The following is a 19,621-nucleotide window of genomic DNA, read 5'->3' as shown; positions in this document are numbered from 1 at the left end:
GGAAGTATGAGGAAGAGGAGTTGTAGTGAAGGATAGGTCAATCTGAATATTGTATGGATATACGGTACCAGTAGATACGTGCATGGTAAACATGAACAATATAAATATGAACACGCAAGTCATTATCATATCTCAACCCCATCTGGGATGGCTACCGCCATAAATCTTGTCGACTGTCCCGTCGCCATCCCCCACTACTCTTCGGTCGTCCATCATCCACCGGCACGGCCAGGAACCCGCCAAACCCGTTGCCCACCAGCACGCTCTTGCGCGCGTCGCCGCCCCACGACCGACTCAGCTGCGCGTCGTGGAAACTCACCGGCCGTGTTGTACTGTCGCGTCGTCCGCGCGTCGACGGCGGCTCGTACGGCGTGAAGTTCCATTCCAGCTCGTCCAATCCTTTGCTGTATACGTTCAGTGGTTGGGAGATCCCTCCGCTGAAGAACTGCGGTCCGCTTTCGCCGCCGCCGAAGAGGCGTGGGGGTGGTGCCAGGAGCAGAGTCTCCGGGAAGCTGGCGTCGCGCACGTAGAGATCCCGCAGAGCCGGGAGATTGTTGGACATAAGAGACGCAATCAAATATGTGTAGTAAGATGCTGCAACCGGAGCGAGACCGCAGGACCCCGCCGGCGAGGTGATCTCGTAGTGCAGGAGTTTCAGCGAGCGCGAGCACAGTGGTGGCACTTGTTCGGTAGGAAACGATCGTGTCACGTCCTGGATCACGAGCAGGCCGTGCAGCTGTGGGGCCGCAGAGAGAATCTGGTGCAGCGTGGATGGCAGAACCCCCGTCGCCGATAGTGTGAGAGACTGCAACGCCTTACGATTCCGAGGCAGAGAAAGAATTCCGGCAAGCCCGCTTGCCGTGACGTTCGGGGTATCACGTAGAATGAGCCGCTGGACGGCCGGGAAAGGGGGAAGAACATCGGAGAGGGCAAAGGTCGAGTCATCGAGCCAGGGCAGGTCTTCCAAGGTCACCTCGCGGAGGTTCGGAAACGAGGCCAGTCCCAGGCGGAGCACACGCGGCTCGACGTGCAAGCGCGAGAGCTCCAGGACCTCCAGGTTCATCCAGAGACGGGACTCGGGCAGCTGCGAGAAGCTGCCCTCGGCGCCGTGACGGTAGGTCATGCGACGCAGATCCGGACACCGACCGATGATCTCCTGTTTCAACGCCAGACACGACGCGTCGTCGCTGTATATCCCGGACGGCAGGTCGACGTATCGCAGGTTGGGTGTAACGGAAATGGTGCGAGCGATTTCCGCCTTGCTCGCCTCGCGTGTCATGTATGGCATCCGTAGGGAGAGCACCATGCTGCCCAGGTCTCGGGAATCTCGAACGGTCTGCATGAACAGGCGCAGGCGGACTTGTGGGGCGTCGATGGCCTCGCCATTGCGGTCAAAGAAGGAGCGACGTTTTCGTTTGGCGGCGAGTTCGACCTCGAGTTCGCAATAATGAACGGCATCGATGCGGACGTGGGAATACCTAGACAATCAGCAAGATCCAAGCGGATCACTTGGGAACGTACAGCAACGCTCGAGCCTCTAGATACCAGCGCTTGCACACGACGGCACAGTGGGCCAGGTCGCGCATGTCACAGAGCATGCAGCCATCCTCGGTCATGGACTCCTCGGAAGTATCATAGCTGTTATCAACGGTGTGTGGACAGACGTAGGCGAAGATGCGGGCGAGGAGCGGGCGCGGGAGCTTCTTGGTGGCGTCGGGACCGGAGGAGTGGTGGGAGTCGACGCAGAGGTGCTCGTAGGTGGCCACATTCCCGGCGCGGCTATGGCTCTTGGAACGCCGGCGAAGTCGGCTCAATAAACCCATGATGGCGAGCAGGCGGGCATGGATGGGAGAAGAAAGCTGAAGGGAATTGGAAGGTCGAGATAAAGGGAGCACAATACGAGGCAGTGAATAATCAGCAGCGGCGGTGATTGGGGGAATTCGGTGTGATGTGAAGTCGCTGCATGAACCCGCAGTTCGTCCCCATTCCAGCGCGTCGCCGGCGCCTTCAGGCTGGGCATTGGCTTTTGTCGCTGGATTGATTGGCAATGAGAACGGGCCTCATCAAGAAGCGAGATGAGGGAGGGGATTCCCCAGCCGGTCAGATAGGGGGCGCCGGTGTTTCATGTTGGAACGGTGTGGCCGATCGCGTCAGAGGTGAAACATTGCCATGTTGGATCATTGGATGATTGAACCAGAGTACCATTGGAGTACTGTGTAAGGCTGAGATACACACAGTATGGCTGGACTGGAGATTGAAGTGAGAAGTCAGGAGAAGATGGGATTCTCTCCCAGGGTCTGCGCTGGCCCCATCGGTACCTGCCACTAACCCGATGGGTCCCCCCAGCCATCCACCACCATCTACATAGGAAATCTCTATGCTTGCTACTCCGTACTCACTCTGCTCATCTTGATCTGACTATCCAGACCCTGCAGAATGTCAACCTTAAGCTTATCCGGAATAACCTCTGCCCATCGTCATCGCACTCGTAAACCGGGCATCGACTACATCGCCATGACATCATCTGCCAACCATGGCAATAAATAGCATGCACCGTTCGGATGCAACTGATGATTCTATACAGTACAGCCTGCTGATGCCATCAATGTCATCCATTGGTGCCCTCTGGACTGCCTTTCTCTGCCGTCGTCCCCTGCCCCCCGCGCCACCCTCTTTTTTCTGCCGCATCAACAGCCATCGCATCCCCACCATGGCAGGAATGGCTCAATACAATGGCTCGTCTCCTGATCTAGGAGACACCAATCCATCTCCGCCCAAGTCCCCGGCTGATGAAAGCGAATGGTCCAAGCGTCCGCCTTACAGTATCCGCTCCCCCGAGGAGTTTGGCCCTGTGAAGTGGCGCGGAAAATGCCAGTGCGGCCAGGTGACATACCAGCTCAGTCGCGACCGGCCCTTGAAGAGCAAGTTCTGTCATTGTCGGGGCTGTCAAGTGATGCATGGTGGGTGCAGTAGTTTATCACCTGAGACGTACTGACAGGGTGCTAGGCGCTCCGTTCCAATGGGCGGCCATCTTTCACAAGTCGGACCTCGCCTTCACTAGAGGGGCTGAGGGTTTGACATTTTATTCCTCCTCCGCTGGTACAAGGGAGTACACGTTACCCACCAAGGTGTATTGTTCCTTCTGTCGCACCCCGATCATGGATGAAGGACGGAATGTCTGCTTGCTGTTCCCGCAGGCCATTGAGAGTGCGGATTATGATGGAGATCGCAAGCACTGGAGAGAGGCATTCGAAATCGAGTGAGTCTGATGTTTAGTTAAAATGCATGTGCTGATCCATTAGTTGCCATATCTTCTACGGCAAGCGAGTCTTGGAGGTTCCCGATGGAAAGCCCAAGTGGTCAGGACTCGATGAGCAGAGCGATCTTTTGGATGATGAGGGACGCAAGAAAGAATGACTAGACAGGGGGTTCTCTGCCCAGCCGGATGTAAAATCCACACGACCTAGTTAGCATCACGAATCATGATCTGATCAGACCAGCATGCAGCATTCCAGCAGATCACACCCTGACCAATAGATTAGCCTATATGAAGACCACGTTCTGGTCCGGTTCTAGTCAAGATGATCGACAGGGCAGTCATCAGCATGTGCCACTACATACCACCAGTGCCGTGACCACGGGTGCTGCATGCCGCAGCTGACAACCTGAAACATGACTTCTATCCAGTTAACACGATGTCACCCTCATCGGTCACCCAGCTGCACCGATCCATCCCTGTCTTCTGGTCAGCCGCGTAGCAATAGCATCACCCTAATCACTATATAGCCCGAGATAGCTAGCCCCCATCATGCCTCACCGCAACCTGTACGATGTGGCCCAAAAGCAAATATACCGTGCTGGGTCTATTGGCGGCACCAGCGGCCGCCATCACACGGATCAGCAACGATGAGATGAACCAGTTCCTCAACCACGAGGTCGTCGAGCTCGCCAACCGCTATGCGCCCCTTTGGTTCTTCAGCCAAGCCGTGAACCAGCCTCCCTGCTACCCGACCTGGGCCTTCGGAGGCTCTCCAACCTCATCGGATGTATACGACGCAGCGCACAAAACCCCCGCTGCACCACAATGCGAATACCCCAACGTAGGATGCAAGTGTCGCAACCCCGGCGTAGCCAGAGGGAATCCCGGGCCTGCATTCCCCATCTACTACACTTTCAAGAAGTGCAACGAGACCGAAGTGAGGGTGGCATACAACCTGTTCTATGAGAAAGACGGGGCCGAGGTGTTGGACCTCATCGACACCGGCCATGACTAGTAAGCCTCTCCATCAGCCACCACTCCTATGTCTGACCATCAGCGACTGGGAACGAGTAATCATCATCCACTCGCGAGACGCGAACAACACATGGGCACCATCTCGAGCTCTCCTCTCCGCCCACAGCGGATACCACAACCTCGCCTGGGGCAGCATCCACAGCACATTGACCACAGCGCAAATCAACGCCGGAAGCGCCAGACAGCCCGACGGTGTCCGCAATAACGACCATCCGAAGGTATATGTGTCGTGGTCGAAACACGCGCATTTCGACACGCGGGATACCGTATGGATCGATCCGCTCAGTCAATCACTGGATAATGCATATCGCAGCGATGACTGGTGGTATTATGCCGATCCGAAGGACTATGTAAGCCATCCCCTAAAATATTGACCATCCAGCTAATGGATGTGCAGATTCGCTCGGATAATTCGACCGCGGCGGGGAAGGCTTTTTGGACTGTGGATTGGGGATCCGCGACGAGTAATCCGCCGTATGTGCAGGAAAGCGTATGTTCTGCTTCATAGAGTTTGCTTGATATATAGCGTAGATGAGCAATGGATATAGATGGATGGAGATGTGCTCGGCAGCCTGTAGCAGTGCAGATAAATAATCACACCGGAGGGGAAGTGAAATGACGTCGATGCGGTTCCCCACTAGAATTCCGCTCATCACAACAACAACACCCACCAACCCCTCCTTCACCATCATACAGAACCAGCGGTACGTATTCCCTACTACCCTAGCGATTGAACTATCTCCTTCGGTATACCCCTCCCGTCTACCCATTCCACTCCCTCTCACCCTGGCACCAACCCCGCAACACCACACCCACACCACCACCCACCACCAAAAACACACCTAACCACCCTCACCACCCTCACCACCACCATCACCACCTAGCTAACCCCCTCCCCAAACAGCAACACGACCCTAAATTCAATCACAAGGGAGAAAGCAAAATGTCCTGGACCCAAAAAACACTCACTCTCCCCTCCCGCTCCCGCGGCAGCTACCTCATAACCGACGAAATCATCTCCTCACTCCCAGAAATCAAAAACTACAAAGTCGGACTCCTGCATCTCTTCATCCAACATACCAGCTGCGCGCTCTCCCTCAACGAGAACTGGGATGATGATGTCCGGGCCGATATGAGTGATGCGTTGGATCGCATCGCGCCGTATGATAAGAAGGGGAATTTGTATCGGCATTCGGCGGAGGGGGAGGATGATATGCCTGTTCGTATACATTCTTTTCTTTCGTTTGACGATGTTGGTGGGGGGGGAGGGGGATAGATGATGCTAATGCGGTCACGGTGTAGGCTCATATCAAGTCGGCGTTGATCGGCGCGTCGGTTACCATTCCGATTACCAATGGACGGTTGGCCACGGGGACGTGGCAGGGCATTTGGTACTTGGAGTTTAGGGCCGCGAGGCATTCGAGGAAGGTGGTTGCTACGATTCAGGGAGAGAAGGCTTGATTTTAGGTATAGGGAGGTGAGACTGTTAGGTGGTGGGTGAATGTATAAATGGTATAGATAAATGAATTCATGCCGGTACTCTGTACAACAACCTAAGCTAAAAAAAATCAACGCCAAATCAATCTACCGCTGCTCAAATCCGCCCTCGGTCACCCGCTGGCTCTCGTTCACCTCGGCAGCATCTCCCACCGGCTTGAGGGGGTAGCTGGTGGCGGGAAGGGACTCGAGGTAGGTGCGGTGCTGCTCGTGGGCCTGTACATCGTTAGCATGCATCATTCACAGTTTCCAGTCAACACATACAAAAGGAAGACCGCAGTAGCCGCAGGTGGCAATCTCGGGCTTGTCAGTGTTGATAAAGACCTTGGGATGGCCCAGGGGACCACCACCGCCGTCACAGCTGACGACGCGGCTTTTCGTCCAGCGAACGGGTTGCTTGTGGATAAGTTCAATGGCAGCCAAGGGTTGGGGCTAAACCGTCAGTACACAATACCATAGTATCCGAGTGGTCAGCATTCCGGGCAACACACCTGCATCTCCATTATCGTCTGCTCGAAGCGAGGACCAACCATGGCCTTCTCCTTCGGCTGCTGGCTGGCAGCCCAGGTGGTGGCCCGGTTAGGCGCCTGGAGGACACGGGTACGCTCGGCGGCCTCGGGTGTTTCCCTCAAGGGCGCATCCCAGTTACCCATCGAGTCCACTGGAGTCGCATTGGTAGCAGAGACATTCGGCTTGGGCGTACGCGGGGTCGGGTCGTTGGCCGGGATGAAGTTCTCGGAGAGGCGAGGCACGGTGGTGGAGTAGCTGGCCCGGGCGGCAATCCGGGGAGTCCAGGAGAGGGCCGCAACCCGGCCTCGAACGCAGGGCAACATGCTGCAATTGGTCTGAGTAACGCGGAGGGAACGACGCGAAAGTGAAGGCAGTGAGCGGACAAGGGTCGAGGTCGGAGTTGGAGGAGGTTTCCAGTTTGCGGGAGCTGCGGCGCTTGGCGGCCAATCGGCGGCGTTCTGCGGCTGATGCGGTGGGATTCTGCCGCTTGGAATTTTGATCACGACTCGTTCACATCAGTTTCTTGGAACGTACTCTGTATTCATTAGCAGGTGACATATTCCCGACACTCATCATGCGGGGCTCACCTAGTTCTGGCTCTAAGCCAGACAAAACCATGTCTTCGCGGTTGCTGACGATGAAGGTATGCGACAATTGCGTACCACATGGCATCTCGCTAATGTTTACAGTTCATGCAACGCGCTGCCGCCACCAATGCTGCTCGTGAAGCCTCTCAGCCGACATCCACGGATGATTCCAAAGTGTCCACTCCCCCGAAGCGGCAGAGACTCTCTATCGGCCCGACCGACAGCCCCAGCACGCCTCAGTCAGATCTTGATGCGATTTCGGCGGCCCTAGCGGAAGAGGAAGAAAAGCGCAGGGAAGCACTTGCCCGTCAGGCTCAAGACTCGGGTGACACCGAATGGGTGCTGGACTATAGTGCGCCGGTGGCTCAATATGCGCCGCCGCCGTTTGTTGTCGCGGATGGATCGCTGGATGCGGATGACGATGATATCGGCGGTGGTCGACAGGCTTATGGAAATTTCAAACGGAAGAAGAGGACAGTGGTATGTCTATTTTCTTTCAAGAGGGTAATACTGTATCTGACCTTTTAGACTGGCGAGACCGACGACGAAGCTGAAGACGACGGCTCGATTAAAAAGGAAAACAAGCCACGAGTCAAAGTGTCACAACTTACAAGCATCTCGGGCGGACGACACGGAACAGTAGGAGACGACAAGAAGAAGAAACGGAAACATAAATAAGATACACCTCTTGAGACAGATATCGTACAGCTCATCCACCGACTGCATTGCTATGATTCGACTGATCACCAGAAGGGATTGGCCCTCAGTCGATCATTCAAACGGGCATCATATCCATGTCCCCTTCTGGTGGACACACTTGCAGTCCGATGAGATTCCTTTGGTCGAGCCTGTGAAGTCATAACATAGTTGTCTTTGGGTCTGACAGTGACTGGAGTGTTTCTTGGTTTCACGTCAGACCCATAGGTGTACGTGGCTGACCGCTGAAGAGTATGGTGCTTCGCTTGCTGACGCGGGACCGCTCGGTATTCTCTGTCTCGCTGCTCGATCAGTTCCTTGCACGATTCCCGGAGCTCGCGGTGTTGTCTACGACGGTCCAGCCAGGCTTCTCTGCCCAGCTCGATGATCTCGCTCTCCGGCACGAGGAACACTGCATCGATCAGCCGGTACTTCGAGCACCAGGTGAAACCTACCGCGGTAGTCAGGAGTGTCCCAAGTGATGTAATCTTCAAAGACAGGGCGAGTCTGGGGGGTCTGGGGTTCCGTGGAGCGAGCGGTCGTGCGAGTGGTCGAGCGAACTACTGTCTCCGAGCGAGCTGACTGAGGACGGACATTGGCTGGCATACTGGAGCGAGTGCTTCGCTTTGGCTTGCGGCAGAGTCGAGGGCCTTGCTCGTTGACCTCGACCCAGTATTCCATTCCATCGCAGCAGGAGAACATGTTGACTGCTTGCTGTGACATTAGCACTCCATATCACTTCATCTCATCATCTATTAGATTCATCAAGGCATACCTTGCACCTCCGTATCCCTGTAGAGCTCTCCGTGCAGAAATAGACAACCACAACACCTTCAAGTGAGGCGAAGTGAGAAGAAGTGAGGAGCGAGAGCCATCCACCACCAACACGTCCACAAGGAATTGTGACCATACGCCGAGAACTGTTTTGGGCGTCACGCCGAGCAAGCCGTATTCAAACAACGACCGTTTTATACCATATACCATATACCATATACCATAGAACTACTGATCCAGTACTGGATGCTTATACATAGTGAGCCAGAGACTTAGGTCTTGATATAGACCGAGATGTGTGTGTGGTTGATTCCTTCATCTTGGAGGATAGCTCCTATGTGTAGGATCCTACGGGAGGTTGGATTCTTCCATATCACCAGAAGAGGAGAAGTAGAGCACAAGTAGTTGTATAGTTCACAGTCCCGCACGTGATATCATCAGCATAAACATACACCACCATCTTCATCTCATACATAACAAGATAGGATCACAACTTGGCCTTCCTCTCCCTCTCCCTCCCCTCCCACCCCCTCTTCAACCAAAAATTGACCCCCAAATTCCACCCCGCCACGAGCAGCGCCATCGGCGGCACCACCCACAACAACCACGTCCACCACCCTCTCCCCCCAACCACCCCCATCGCCCGCCTCACCTCAACCTCCAAATCCCCTCGATCCCCATCATTCCAAACCACCACCCCCCTCCCCTTCCCCCTCCACTCCGCCCGTTCCACCTTCCCCTTCACATCCCCCTGACTCCTTACCCGATCCTCCGCCTCCTGCACCGAAAGATGCTTATCCCGTAACCGTAACCGCTCCATCTGCACCGCCGGATCTTTCACCCCAACCACCATCACCACCCCGCAGAGCAGATCCATCCCGCTTTCGAATAATAGTGGCACGTCGAGCACAACGGCCCAATGGCCCCGCACGTAGTAATATAATATCGCCTTGTAGATTTCTCGTCGGATCGCCGGATGTACGATCTTATTAAGGATCGCTCGATCGCGAGTTCGCGAGGCATCCGTGCCGAAGATACGCCGGCCTAGGGCAGGGCGGTTGAGTGGACGGCCTAGTTTGTTCTCGTTGTTGTTGGTGTTGATGCTGGAGGAGGGATCATCGGGGAGGAGAAGATCCGGCGTCGTCGGTCCAAAGTAATTCACGATGGCTTTGTAGCCTGGTGTACCGGGTTCGACGACTTTTCGGGCGAGCAGGTCGGTGTCGATTATCGGGAGGGAGTAGGGTGGGGAGCTGAGGAGGGAGGAGACGGTCGATTTCCCGGTCGCGATGGAGCCGGTGAGGCCGATTATTAGCATTTTGTCTTATCTTTCTTCGGTCGGTGGGTTGGTTGTAGTTGCGGTTGTGAGGGATTAGAGAAGTAATAGGTAGGTTGCTGTAGGTGGTGGGAGGTGATGATGTTGGCGGAGTTGGAGATGCGATGGGATGGAGATCTGCGGGGAGAGCTGCGCTGCGCCTAGGCTGCCCCGATCCGAACCGAGGCCAAGACTGTGCTGCGGTTTTTGGTTCTCCTTACTCTACACTGCAAACTCAAGTATACGGAGTACATTAAAGCATGTGTCATCAGTCTATGCGATTAGGTCGTCTAGTTATCGTAAGGTAAAAAAAAAAAAAGAGAAAAAGAAAAAGAGAGAAAGTAAGAAAAGAAAGAAAAAAAAAAGATCCGCTTTTCCACCACCCAAACTCCAGGTCCTCATCCACAGGCCGGCTGGGGACCTGACCTATCACTTCCGCTCTTCCAGTCGATTCGATTCCGCGTCTGTGTCTGTCGCCAGCTGAACAGGACAAAGCAGGGAATGCAGTATGGAAGGACGTGATTTGTGGTCGCCCATTGTCGGTGGGATTATTTCGTTATAAAATTTTGAGACAGCTGAGAGACTGTTAGCAATGTCTGGGGTATAGAGGAAGGCATATGCTCACTGGCTCTATCACGAAACCGAGCATCCGCAGACGTGACAATTCTTGCCTGGAATCACCCACACCTCCTGTCCTTTGGCTTCACAGCTGGGGCACTTGGCTCCGGGCATTTTGGCTGTTGAGGTCTCCTGGAGACAGTTAGTATGGTCGCATACAATGATAGATAGAACTCACGGGCATGATGGTGGTTGTCAAGGTTACGACGTTGATTGATGGACGGAGGGGAAGGAGAGAAGCTCTTGTGGACAACAGGCGAGGTCGAGTTTATAAAGTATAGACTTGTGGGTTGTGTTCAATCAACTTAATCTGGAACCGAGCAGAGCCCTCCATCTATATATAGCCTCCGTCGGTGGGAGGTTTGCGACATGGAATAATGGGCCCGGAATTTCCAGATCTTGGGTCGTTGGATGAATCGGTTCTGGCTGGAATCTGAAATCACATCAAGCCGGGAATGGATTAGCCATGATCAAATCAGGTAAAGAATCACTTGGGAAATTTTAAGAAATAAAATTAAAAAAAGGAAAACCCACGGACAGGAAATTGGACTAGGGTGGCTATGACTCGATGGATGGAGCGACTGGTCCATCGGGAGATCTTCAGCTTAGCTTGGGACTGGTCGATTGGAGACACGACCAACGATCAATCAGACATGGACCCTGGTTAGCCCAACATGTCATGTCGGCGGTAGCATATTCGGATGACTCGGATCTTCCCGTCGATGACTTGCATCTGGGGTCAACTAATCGTCTCTAGGGAGTTTCAGCTACGGATGGAATGTGATAGATGCGTCTTCATTCCAGAATGGGCTACAGCTGGTCGTGATGATGGGGATGCATGCCACAAGGAGTGCGCGATTAATCACAGAAGCATTGAAGCCAAGGGGGCATGGACATCCCACCCAGAGGACATCCGGAGTCCTGAAAAGAGACATGCGAGACAGAACCGTTTATGCAAGCTACAACGGGACTCGGTACCGGGCCCTTGCTGCCCACCCAGGATGTGACTGGTGATGATGCGAACAATGTATAGGTCACACCCAATCTAAGGTGTGCTTGATGCAAAGACGCTATGATTTAGCGCCGGCTGCAGCCCGTCTTGCGCATACCACACTGGTCACTGTCCATGCAGACCCTGGTCGATGCTGTCGAGCTAATTTCATGCGAGTCTCCCAGTCACCCAGTGTGTCTCCCCAGTCCAATCAATTCAGTGGTTTGCGGGGAGAGATTACCCACTGCCCAAGGTTCGGCTAAGATCTGATCAGTGGCTGATCCACTGAACAGGCGACGCAAGCGTCCCCTGCGGTTCGAGGCTATCGGGGGCGGCCTCTTTTTGGGCATTCCACCCCGATGATAGCTCGGTGACATTCCAAATCGTCTGCGGAGCGGATATCTAGATAGTTAGCAAACATACTATCACCGACCCGCCTGTCAGAATAAGCACTAACAACGGAAGGAATCGAAAGTCGATGCGCCAATGATCAGGTCGGATCAGTCATTGGGAGAGAGTATACACCACTGCATCCAACGGACTAGTAATCTGCACAGATCTATACCGATGCTTCGGTGGGCGGGATTCGTTGGATGCACCCTGCGACGCAACGTGCAAGGGCTACCAGGTTTCTCCTTGCCTGGGATTATTGCCATCTGTGTGCGTTATTTCTTTCTACCTCCTCTCTTCCACCGAGTAAAGAAAATGAACGAAAAATGATAATGAACCAAATTGATCGTTCGCTCGGCTGGTTTCAAGGGATGGACAGGTAAGCTGAACTCTATCACCGTTCGGTGAATTTAGCACTGCTCCACCGACGTTGATCAGTCTATCACTCACCTCTTGGCCCGTGAACTCGGGCGATGCATAGTCGGTGTTTCGCAGCCAATGTGACGGGGTTGGGGGGAATTGGATACATACACTCGACCCGGTGGGTGGTTCCTGATTGGTCGAGGTTATTCTCCGTGTTTGTCCCTCCCTGTTTTCCAGCATCCCATCCATCCTGCATCCTCCAGTCTCCCTCCCGACCGTTCATCTCCTCGCGAGCGGGAATTGGTCGGCACTCTCTAGCGGAATAAGGCTGCCACGCTAACCAGAGCCCCTCTTCTCCGAATTAAGCTGAAGCCGATTGATATTTATCGAATGTGACCTGTCAGCTGGGGCCCCGCTCCTGTCAAACAACGATGGCATCTCCAGCGATCCATTGGCCCCTCCGTCTCGCCTTTGTTTGCTGCCCTCCACTAGATTTGTCAACTCTCAACCGAATCTCCGCTGTCCCATCGGTCAGCAATGGCACCGCGCAATGAATCCACACCGCATTTTTTTTCCCCCCGATAACCCACCGCAAAACATCACCGCGGATCCACATGGTTTGGTCCCCGATATCCCTCATGTATGAACCACTGCACATACTTACATGGACCACCGACGTGGGGCCCGGTATGTGCATATGTATGTCCTCAGCTGCAGCTCGGTCTCCTCGCCAGCTCGCCATGCCAGGGTGTTTTGCATTCTGTACTCTATCTCCGACCGATCCTTGAGCGACTCTCGGTGACTGAACTTCAACAGGTTTACGGACTCCTATACACCGCTGACTCGGTTGAATGCTTCTACCTGGAGCACTTGCGACCGCGTCAAGTTCAGAATTGCCTCACCACTGACCGACCCATCCTACAGTATTCGCTCTGCAGACGCCATACATTCGGTACATTGAATACAATCCCCGCGCGATTTCTCTACACCTGCTCGACTTGCTCTTCGGTACCATCAGCGACCTCACTGTCCAGCTTCTCCCTGGCTCCATGCCCGATTAGTCGCTGCCCAGACCCCAATCCATTCTTTCGCGCCTTCGCCAGCTCCTTGGAGGTTTGCACCGCGCTCTTGCCCGGATTGGTGAACAGGTAGTCGATCTCCTCGAGGGTCAACCGGGCGGTTTCGGGATAGCAAAAGTATACCAGCGGGACAAAGGCAAAATTGGTGCACATGAAGATGAGGTAGGCTTTCCATTGGAGGCGATTGATGATGACGGGGGTGATCATCACAACGAAGAAGTTCTGTTCGTCAGTTTGGCTCACTGGAGGGGTGGTGAACTTACCCAGATCCAGTTGGAGGAGATCCCCACGGCCGTTCCCTTGGCGCGCGCATGAAGGGGGAGGATCTCTGGCACATAGCACCAGGGGATGCAATTGACCGAGGCGCCGAAGATGAGCATATACACGAAGAAGAAGGCGACAGCGGCGGACGATGTCGGATGTTCGTTGGCCTGGCCTTTGAAGCTGAGCAGGATGGAGACCATCATCATGCAGATGCCCAAGCCGAATGAACCCCACATCATGGGTGCTCGGCGCCCGACTCGATCCACGAAGAAGGTGGGGAAGATGCTTCCGACGACGAACATGATTTGGACACAGCCCCCGAGAAGATTGGAGAGATTCTTGCTCAGGCCGACGTTGGTGTTGAGAACGGTAGGGATGTAGTATCTGATTCATTAGCACAGGTCGGGAATGGATCATTGATTGCATACACGACTAGGTTGATCCCGCCAACTTGGTTCATGAATTGCATGCCATATGCGAGAAGCCTACCACATTAGCTTTGGACTGTTCTGCACGGTGACGACTTACACTCGATGACCTGTCGAGACTTCATCTTTTTTGAAAATATTTCTGACCGGTCAGCATATACCTTTTCGCCCAGTCAAGTTAAAACAAACCTCCACTTATACCCCCCATGTTTAGTCTCCACGGAAATAGCCTCGAGAATCTCTTCCTGCTCGGCCAAAATCACCGGATCGTCCTTAGGCCGCCCATATACATCACTCAGGATCTGCAGCGCCTCTTCATTCCTGCCTTCCTGGTAACAGTACCTCGGGGACTCGGGCAGTCCAAAGACCAGGATAATCACCACCTAATAGCTCCATCAGCACCCATCCCATACCATATGCGACAATCAGAGAGGAGCACACTCACAATTGCAAAAATAATCTGACACGCAATCGGCAATCTCCACGCGATTTCCCCACCTACATAACTCATACCATAATCGAAGAAATAACTACCCCATTAGCAGCCACCACCAGGCGAAAAGGAGGGGGAGATACCTAATAACAATCCCCACCCCCACCAACAACGGCTCACTACATACCATCCGACCCCTCTTCCTCGCCTCACAGAGTTCCGCCTGATACATCGGCACCGTAGACGTCTCAATGCCGGTTCCGATGCCCGTCACGAACCGACCGATCATGAGATGCGGGACGGTGTATGCGCTGCATTGGAGCGTTGCGCCGATCTATCCCACATATATTAGCAAACCCAGTCACCATATAGTAACTTAAACCAAGATGCAAAAGATGCATTGATTGACTGGATGGGGGATATACAATAACCCAAACCATAGCCAGCCACATCGCCCTGCGTCTTCCCAACCAATCCCCAAGCAGGAAATTCACCACACAGCCGAAGAAACATCCGAGGTTGTAGATCGAGACGATAATGCCGGTTAGACTGTCGTTGGGATGGGACATGGTGGCGAGGAAGGAGGTGTTTTCGATAATGCCGGAGAAGACGCCTTGGTCGTAGCCTTTACACATTTTATCAGTATGCCAGACTTTGTGCATATAGTAGACATTCAATAGAGGAAATAAAGGTGGTTGGAGGAGGCGAGGGGAGGATATACCAAATAAAATAAACGCCATCCCACAAGCAGCCCATATCGCTGCTTGAAGGGATGTGCCAGTGCCAAAGAGGTTGAATTTAGGCATTTTCTATCTTCTCTCTCTAGTTTCCTTGTTTTGATTCTGTCATCTCATAGTATGACTAGTAGAGTGGCAGATAATCCGGGCAATCCACCCAATATATACACCCATCTCCACAGCATCACCCCAGAAGAATAGTATGATGAGGAGAAGCCAAAAGAGGGGTCGGACATCCCCCGACCGGACCAGATCAGATCCGACGCAAGTTTAGATCTTGATTCAGACGGCCCAAGCCGTCTTCTGGTACGGTACGCCTCAACAGCACTGAAACTGTAAATCTGCGTCGCACGGCACCTCGTCCAGCCGCGGGTTGAAAGCATGTCATTACCCGATGCGGCAGGTCGAGGCAAAGGTTACCCCGGATTGTTGGCCCGCTAGGCTGGATTCGGGGGATCGTCGGGGGCGGGAGGGAAGACGTCATGAGGTGGTCCGTGGATTGATTTCCTGGTTGCTTGGTCGGGTAGCAGCTATGTGGGATTCCCTCAGCTGGAATTGGAGGGATGTTTGGGGACTGTGGTATTGGGTTTTTGGTTGGTCGATTCGTTGGGATGAATGATGAATTTGGTAGCAAAGGGCACTATATATATCTACCGCTGTACAAGCCGGCAATAATCACCCTCGATGGTCTAGTTGGTTATGGCGTCCGGCTGTAATGGTTGATTGTAACCGGAAAATCCCTGGTTCGATTCCGGGTCGAGGGACTTTTTTGTTTTTTTTTTGTTCCTAGGTAGAGTGAGGTTGTAGATGAAGTACTATGTAGCTAGATCGGGTCTGACGGTGCTTACAGCTTGGAATATTAGTCGAAAGGAACCTGACAGGGCTGAACTAAAGCCACCTAGCTTCGAAGGATCCCGGTAGTCTAGGAGGTTGTCCTTGTGAAACTATCATGTGACAGGTCGTTTTGATTCCTCTCGCTCTTCTTCGTCGCTTTTCTCCATCTATTGTCATCCTGGTTTGGACAGATAGTCCAGTCTCATCGAATCGATCCAGAATGAGCTTTCATCACGTCTTACATTCTACATTATGACTAATTCCAAGACCCTCTGCCTGTCACTTGCGAGAGTTAAAGAAAAGCGTTGAGCATGGTACCCAGCAAGTTGAATCTGTAGCATCAAATTACCGATCGTTCTGAATGGGCAGACTTGGGTCGTATCATGGTAAGCTCCGGACTTGATATGTCTCACTGCTTCTCAACCACCGCCAACCTCACCTCACGGTAATAGGCGACATCTCATTAAGACGCTTAAATGATCTCTCGCAATGTTCCATCTCCAACGCCCTGAGGAGTGGCTTGGTCGGATCTAGCCGGACTGCGGGAGGCATGAATCAGGCGCATCAGCAGGCGGCCACGTCACCAGCCCGACTACTCCTTATCAACCTGGGGTCCCGTCCAAGTCGGAAGCTTCATGTAGAACAAAGGCAACAAGAACTTCAGTGGACGTATGTTCACCTGGTTAACACTTCACGTCCGGCAGTCTCCTCTCGAGAGAAAGTCTAGTCTGGTAGTCAACCATGTTATAACTATTTGTGTATCCTCTTACCCCATCTATCCATCTACTCATCACGCAGCGGCCTGGCCTATCATCAGTTAACCATGTCACGCGAGATGGAGAAGCAGGAGCCTTTCTGGAAATTCCAACTGGTGCCGGATATCTTTGTGGATTACTATGAGATCGCCAACCAAAGCCCTGGACGGAAAGTAACTACCCAGCCCAACCTTGGGCTAATCGACCAGCTCTATGGGGATTCAGATGCCCTTCCCCAGTGGCAGGAACAGGACCAAAAGCCATGGGAACGATTTGTGGCCTACGTCAATCGTCTGAACGCACGAAGTCCCAAACATGTCAGCTACAAGGTCCTGTATCTCACCAGGCATGGACAAGGTGTTCATAATGATTATGAAAGCAAGGTTGGGAGGGACAATTGGAATGTGGGTAGGATATGATTACTCTGACAGAATCGATGCTGACAGAACAGGACTACTGGGCTCGTCTGGACGGAGACGGTTCGATCTACTGGGTCGACGCATGGCTCACCGCGACGGGAATACAACAGGCTCGAGAGCTGGGCCAGTTCTGGAGGGACGTCGCGCCGGAGCAGAAGATCCCACTGCCCGAGACGGTCTACACGAGTCCTTTGGCGCGATGTCTTCATACGACGAAACTCATGTTCTCTCCCGCCTTTGCGAAAGAGGGAGAGCGTCTAGCCCCCTTAGTGAAGGAAGGCCTGCGAGAACGATTGACGGATCATACCTGCGACAAGCGAAGTTCGCTGTCCTGGATTAACCGATACTATCCGTCGTTTCTGATCGAGAACGGGTTTTCCGAAGAAGACCGGCTGTGGTCGCCGTTCCTCTCAGAAAGCATCAAGGAGCACGTGGCGAGAAAGCAACGGGTGCTGGAGAACCTGTATGAGCGCGATCCTAACCAGATCATCTCTCTGACCGTTCATTCGTATGCCATTGGAGCTATCCTCCGGGCGTGTGGAGCCGAAGAGGAGTTCATCGTCCGCGAAGGGTCGACCATTGCGCTGTTGGTGCGGGGAGAGAGGCCGCCTTTGCGTCGGTATGAAGCCATGTATTATTAGCTGCTATTTCTATTCATCGTTGTGTTTATAAATGCCGTACTCCGTAGCTAAAGCAGAAACAGACCCTGGACCGGCCCGGATAATACCCCGCATGGGCTAACCCATTCGGGCGGTTCTCTTCTGTTCTTGCATCTCACTTTCATCCATCTCACAAAGCTGCAGCATACTTTAAACCAGTCTTTTTCTAGACCAACCAGGCTAATACAGATGAGAGCAGAAACACTGAGCCGACTGGCTGGCTAAGAAGAACATCCGCCCTCGGTAGTTCTCAATTTCGCTATCCGTCCCGCATTCTCTCCTCATCTGTGAATCACCGTGACCGGCGTATACCAGCAAGTATGGACAGCGAACGTCCCCTGAAGCGCCCACGCCTCGCTTCACTCCAAGAGAATGTCCAGCCAGCACCAGCAGATACCTATCCAGAATCGCCATGGGACCACCTATCGAGTCCTTATCCCCTGGCAGACTACTATAACACTTCCCCAGCAGTGAACACCAGCGACCCCTTCCAGTCCCCAGCCGCCAGCTGGACCCAAGACGGCTTTTCACAGGATCCAGGGTATCTCGCTTCCCAGGAAAAATTGCGTTGCATTCTTTTCTCCTTGGCGAACTCGACTGCTCCGACACGAGTATCCAGTCCAGACATCGGGCAAGTGAAAAGATCAGAGCCAATACCTTCATTACGACCTCAATCCGAACAAAGAGGCGAGCTCCAACCATCTCTCTCTAGCGGACGACGAATCGAATATCTAAAGAACTACGTAGCCGAGATAGCGCCCTGGGTACGTATCACCCCAAGTCTAACTCCAAACGAAGCTAACGATCATCTTCAGCTCGACATGTTCGATTCCAACTGCACCTTCCGACAACAAGTCCCAGTGCTAGCGCGCACATTCCCTCCCCTCTCCTACGCCATGCTTGCCATCTCGGCCCGACAGATCGAGCGCAAGAACGGGGTACGGAACTGGTTCGACAGTCTCGAACTATACCAGGAGGCTATTCGACGACTGAGTCCACTTCTTCAACTACGCGATCCGAAGATCGTCGCCGCTTGTGTGCTGCTTTGTTGCTTGGAGATGATGTCTGCTCGGGCACAGGATTGGCGACGCCATCTCGAGGGCTGTGCGGCGTTGTTCGATGCCTTTGGGATTCATGGGTTTAGTAAGGGGTTGTTGCAGGCGGTGTTTTGGTGTTATGCTCGGATGGGTGAGTTTATGCCCTTCGGTTGGGGTGTTGTTGGTGGCTTGGGTGTGGGCTAATGGGTTTAGATTTGTGCGGTGCGTTGATCTCGGATGGTACTCAAACTACGCTTTTGCATCCTTCGAAATGGCTTCCTGAGGGTTGTCGGCCAGAGGATGCGCATCGGCTGTTTCAGAGTGTCAAGTCGCCGGATATGCATGCTAATTATGCCGTGTATCTATGTGTTAAGGCAACGGAACTCGTGTCGGATCGGACAAAGTTTGTGGAACTGGGTGAAGATAATGGATGCACTCCGGACAGATTCTCTGCACGGTGGATGACTCTTTGGAATGATCTACAATACTGGCTATCGGAGCGTCCTAGTGAGCTGCTTCCGGTGCAGACAGTCAACCGCAAACCTTTCCCCCACATTTTATTCGTCCACTGGGCTGCTATTTCCTCGACCCAACTATATCACACAGCGTGTATACTACTCTTGAAGATGATGCCCAAAGGCATCCGGCTTCCACGGTCACCAACCCTATTCGCTCTATGGCATGCGCGTCGAATATGCGGCATTTCACTAGCTAATCCACACCAAGGGTGTCTGAACAACTCTATCCAACCGCTATGAATTGCCGGTCAGCTGTTCAGCCATACATCAGAGCATGAAGAGATCATCCGACTGATTCAGAGTATCGAGGCCGAAACAGGCTGGGGGACATGCTGGCGGATTCGAGATCTGGAGATTGCCTGGGGCTGCTCTATCAGACATGAGCCGGCAGTCTCTAGGCAATAATATCTAGGACTTCGACTTTGG

General features: G+C 53.4%; 9 protein-coding genes and 1 non-coding gene across 10 annotated transcripts; 6 read left to right on the top strand and 4 right to left on the bottom strand.

Annotated features, from left to right (window-relative positions):
* Positions 1-29: 29 nt before the first annotated feature.
* On the bottom strand, positions 30-2,264 carry BO80DRAFT_463224 (F-box domain protein). The gene is made up of 2 exons (XM_025722577.1): positions 1,522-2,264; positions 30-1,478 (listed from the first exon to the last, which is right to left on the bottom strand). The coding sequence occupies exons 1-2, from the start codon at positions 1,821-1,823 to the stop codon at positions 152-154; spliced, it is 1,629 nt and encodes a 542-aa protein (XP_025577313.1). The 5' UTR covers positions 1,824-2,264; the 3' UTR covers positions 30-151.
* Positions 2,265-2,465: 201 nt separating this feature from the next.
* On the top strand, positions 2,466-3,492 carry BO80DRAFT_423448 (GFA family protein). The gene is made up of 3 exons (XM_025719056.1): positions 2,466-2,960; positions 3,007-3,259; positions 3,303-3,492. The coding sequence occupies exons 1-3, from the start codon at positions 2,606-2,608 to the stop codon at positions 3,415-3,417; spliced, it is 723 nt and encodes a 240-aa protein (XP_025577312.1). The 5' UTR covers positions 2,466-2,605; the 3' UTR covers positions 3,418-3,492.
* A 336-nt stretch (positions 3,493-3,828) lies between these two features.
* BO80DRAFT_377825 (YjbQ family protein) lies at positions 3,829-5,831 on the top strand (the record flags this gene model as incomplete). The annotated part of the gene is made up of 5 exons (XM_025716710.1): positions 3,829-4,273; positions 4,317-4,644; positions 4,692-4,784; positions 5,199-5,513; positions 5,597-5,831. Coding segments are annotated over 5 exons (1,340 nt in total), but the record flags the coding sequence as incomplete, so codon positions are not given.
* On the bottom strand, positions 5,787-6,711 carry BO80DRAFT_423444 (zinc-finger domain-containing protein). The gene is made up of 3 exons (XM_025719055.1): positions 6,283-6,711; positions 6,056-6,223; positions 5,787-6,007 (listed from the first exon to the last, which is right to left on the bottom strand). Exons 1-3 carry the CDS (start codon positions 6,622-6,624, stop codon positions 5,879-5,881), a joined length of 639 nt encoding a protein of 212 aa, XP_025577310.1. The 5' UTR covers positions 6,625-6,711; the 3' UTR covers positions 5,787-5,878.
* A 164-nt stretch (positions 6,712-6,875) lies between these two features.
* On the top strand, positions 6,876-7,566 carry BO80DRAFT_443232 (uncharacterized protein; the record flags this gene model as incomplete). Its single annotated transcript, XM_025721332.1, has 3 exons — positions 6,876-6,944; positions 6,991-7,368; positions 7,417-7,566. 3 exons carry the CDS (start codon positions 6,876-6,878, stop codon positions 7,564-7,566), a joined length of 597 nt encoding a protein of 198 aa, XP_025577309.1.
* A 1,097-nt stretch (positions 7,567-8,663) lies between these two features.
* BO80DRAFT_471586 (putative dephospho-CoA kinase) lies at positions 8,664-9,673 on the bottom strand (the record flags this gene model as incomplete). The annotated part of the gene is made up of 1 exon (XM_025723101.1): positions 8,664-9,673. One exon carries the CDS (start codon positions 9,671-9,673, stop codon positions 8,846-8,848), a length of 828 nt encoding a protein of 275 aa, XP_025577308.1. The 3' UTR covers positions 8,664-8,845.
* Positions 9,674-12,805: 3,132 nt separating this feature from the next.
* BO80DRAFT_492202 (putative MFS sugar transporter) lies at positions 12,806-15,367 on the bottom strand. Its single transcript, XM_025723751.1, has 9 exons — positions 14,958-15,367; positions 14,662-14,861; positions 14,380-14,570; positions 14,249-14,333; positions 13,993-14,186; positions 13,904-13,945; positions 13,804-13,860; positions 13,375-13,759; positions 12,806-13,333 (listed from the first exon to the last, which is right to left on the bottom strand). The coding sequence occupies exons 1-9, from the start codon at positions 15,040-15,042 to the stop codon at positions 13,016-13,018; spliced, it is 1,557 nt and encodes a 518-aa protein (XP_025577307.1). The 5' UTR covers positions 15,043-15,367; the 3' UTR covers positions 12,806-13,015.
* A 284-nt stretch (positions 15,368-15,651) lies between these two features.
* On the top strand, positions 15,652-15,737 carry BO80DRAFT_t113. Its single transcript has one exon. It is a non-coding gene; the product is annotated as a tRNA-Tyr (tRNA).
* Positions 15,738-16,642: 905 nt separating this feature from the next.
* On the top strand, positions 16,643-17,622 carry BO80DRAFT_351095 (putative phosphoglycerate mutase; the record flags this gene model as incomplete). Its single annotated transcript, XM_025715565.1, has 2 exons — positions 16,643-16,966; positions 17,014-17,622. 2 exons carry the CDS (start codon positions 16,643-16,645, stop codon positions 17,620-17,622), a joined length of 933 nt encoding a protein of 310 aa, XP_025577306.1.
* Positions 17,623-17,960: 338 nt separating this feature from the next.
* Positions 17,961-19,600, top strand: BO80DRAFT_453685 (putative C6 transcription factor; the record flags this gene model as incomplete). Its single annotated transcript, XM_025722029.1, has 4 exons — positions 17,961-18,404; positions 18,456-18,828; positions 18,891-19,404; positions 19,456-19,600. 4 exons carry the CDS (start codon positions 17,961-17,963, stop codon positions 19,598-19,600), a joined length of 1,476 nt encoding a protein of 491 aa, XP_025577305.1.
* Between the last annotated feature and the right edge of the window lie 21 nt (positions 19,601-19,621).

The sequence above is a fragment of the Aspergillus ibericus genome, assembly GCF_003184845.1.
Source record: "Aspergillus ibericus CBS 121593 unplaced genomic scaffold BO80scaffold_11, whole genome shotgun sequence".
NCBI classification, from domain to species: Eukaryota; Fungi; Ascomycota; class Eurotiomycetes; order Eurotiales; family Aspergillaceae; genus Aspergillus; species Aspergillus ibericus.
The sequence above is the reverse complement of the archived record's forward strand: the minus strand, read 5'-3'. Positions and strand labels throughout refer to the sequence as shown.

Excerpts from the sequence above, each read along its gene's own strand:
- BO80DRAFT_463224 (XM_025722577.1), bottom strand. The coding sequence starts at position 1,823 with ATGGGTTTATTGAGCCGACTTCGCCGGCGTTCCAAGAGCCATAGCCGC. Across the intron at positions 1,479-1,521 it reads CTAGAGGCTCGAGCGTTGCT|GTATTCCCACGTCCGCATCG; the intron begins GTACGTTCCCAA and ends CTGATTGTCTAG.
- BO80DRAFT_423448 (XM_025719056.1), top strand. The coding sequence starts at position 2,606 with ATGTCATCCATTGGTGCCCTCTGGACTGCCTTTCTCTGCCGTCGTCCC. Across the intron at positions 2,961-3,006 it reads GGGCTGTCAAGTGATGCATG|GCGCTCCGTTCCAATGGGCG; the intron begins GTGGGTGCAGTA and ends ACAGGGTGCTAG. Across the intron at positions 3,260-3,302 it reads AGAGAGGCATTCGAAATCGA|TTGCCATATCTTCTACGGCA; the intron begins GTGAGTCTGATG and ends CTGATCCATTAG.
- BO80DRAFT_423444 (XM_025719055.1), bottom strand. The coding sequence starts at position 6,624 with ATGTTGCCCTGCGTTCGAGGCCGGGTTGCGGCCCTCTCCTGGACTCCC. Across the intron at positions 6,224-6,282 it reads AGACGATAATGGAGATGCAG|CCCCAACCCTTGGCTGCCAT; the intron begins GTGTGTTGCCCG and ends CTGACGGTTTAG. Across the intron at positions 6,008-6,055 it reads GCTACTGCGGTCTTCCTTTT|GCCCACGAGCAGCACCGCAC; the intron begins GTATGTGTTGAC and ends AACGATGTACAG.
- BO80DRAFT_492202 (XM_025723751.1), bottom strand. The coding sequence starts at position 15,042 with ATGCCTAAATTCAACCTCTTTGGCACTGGCACATCCCTTCAAGCAGCG. Across the intron at positions 13,760-13,803 it reads GGCGGGATCAACCTAGTCGT|ATACTACATCCCTACCGTTC; the intron begins GTATGCAATCAA and ends CTAATGAATCAG. Across the intron at positions 13,334-13,374 it reads TCTCCTCCAACTGGATCTGG|AACTTCTTCGTTGTGATGAT; the intron begins GTAAGTTCACCA and ends ACTGACGAACAG.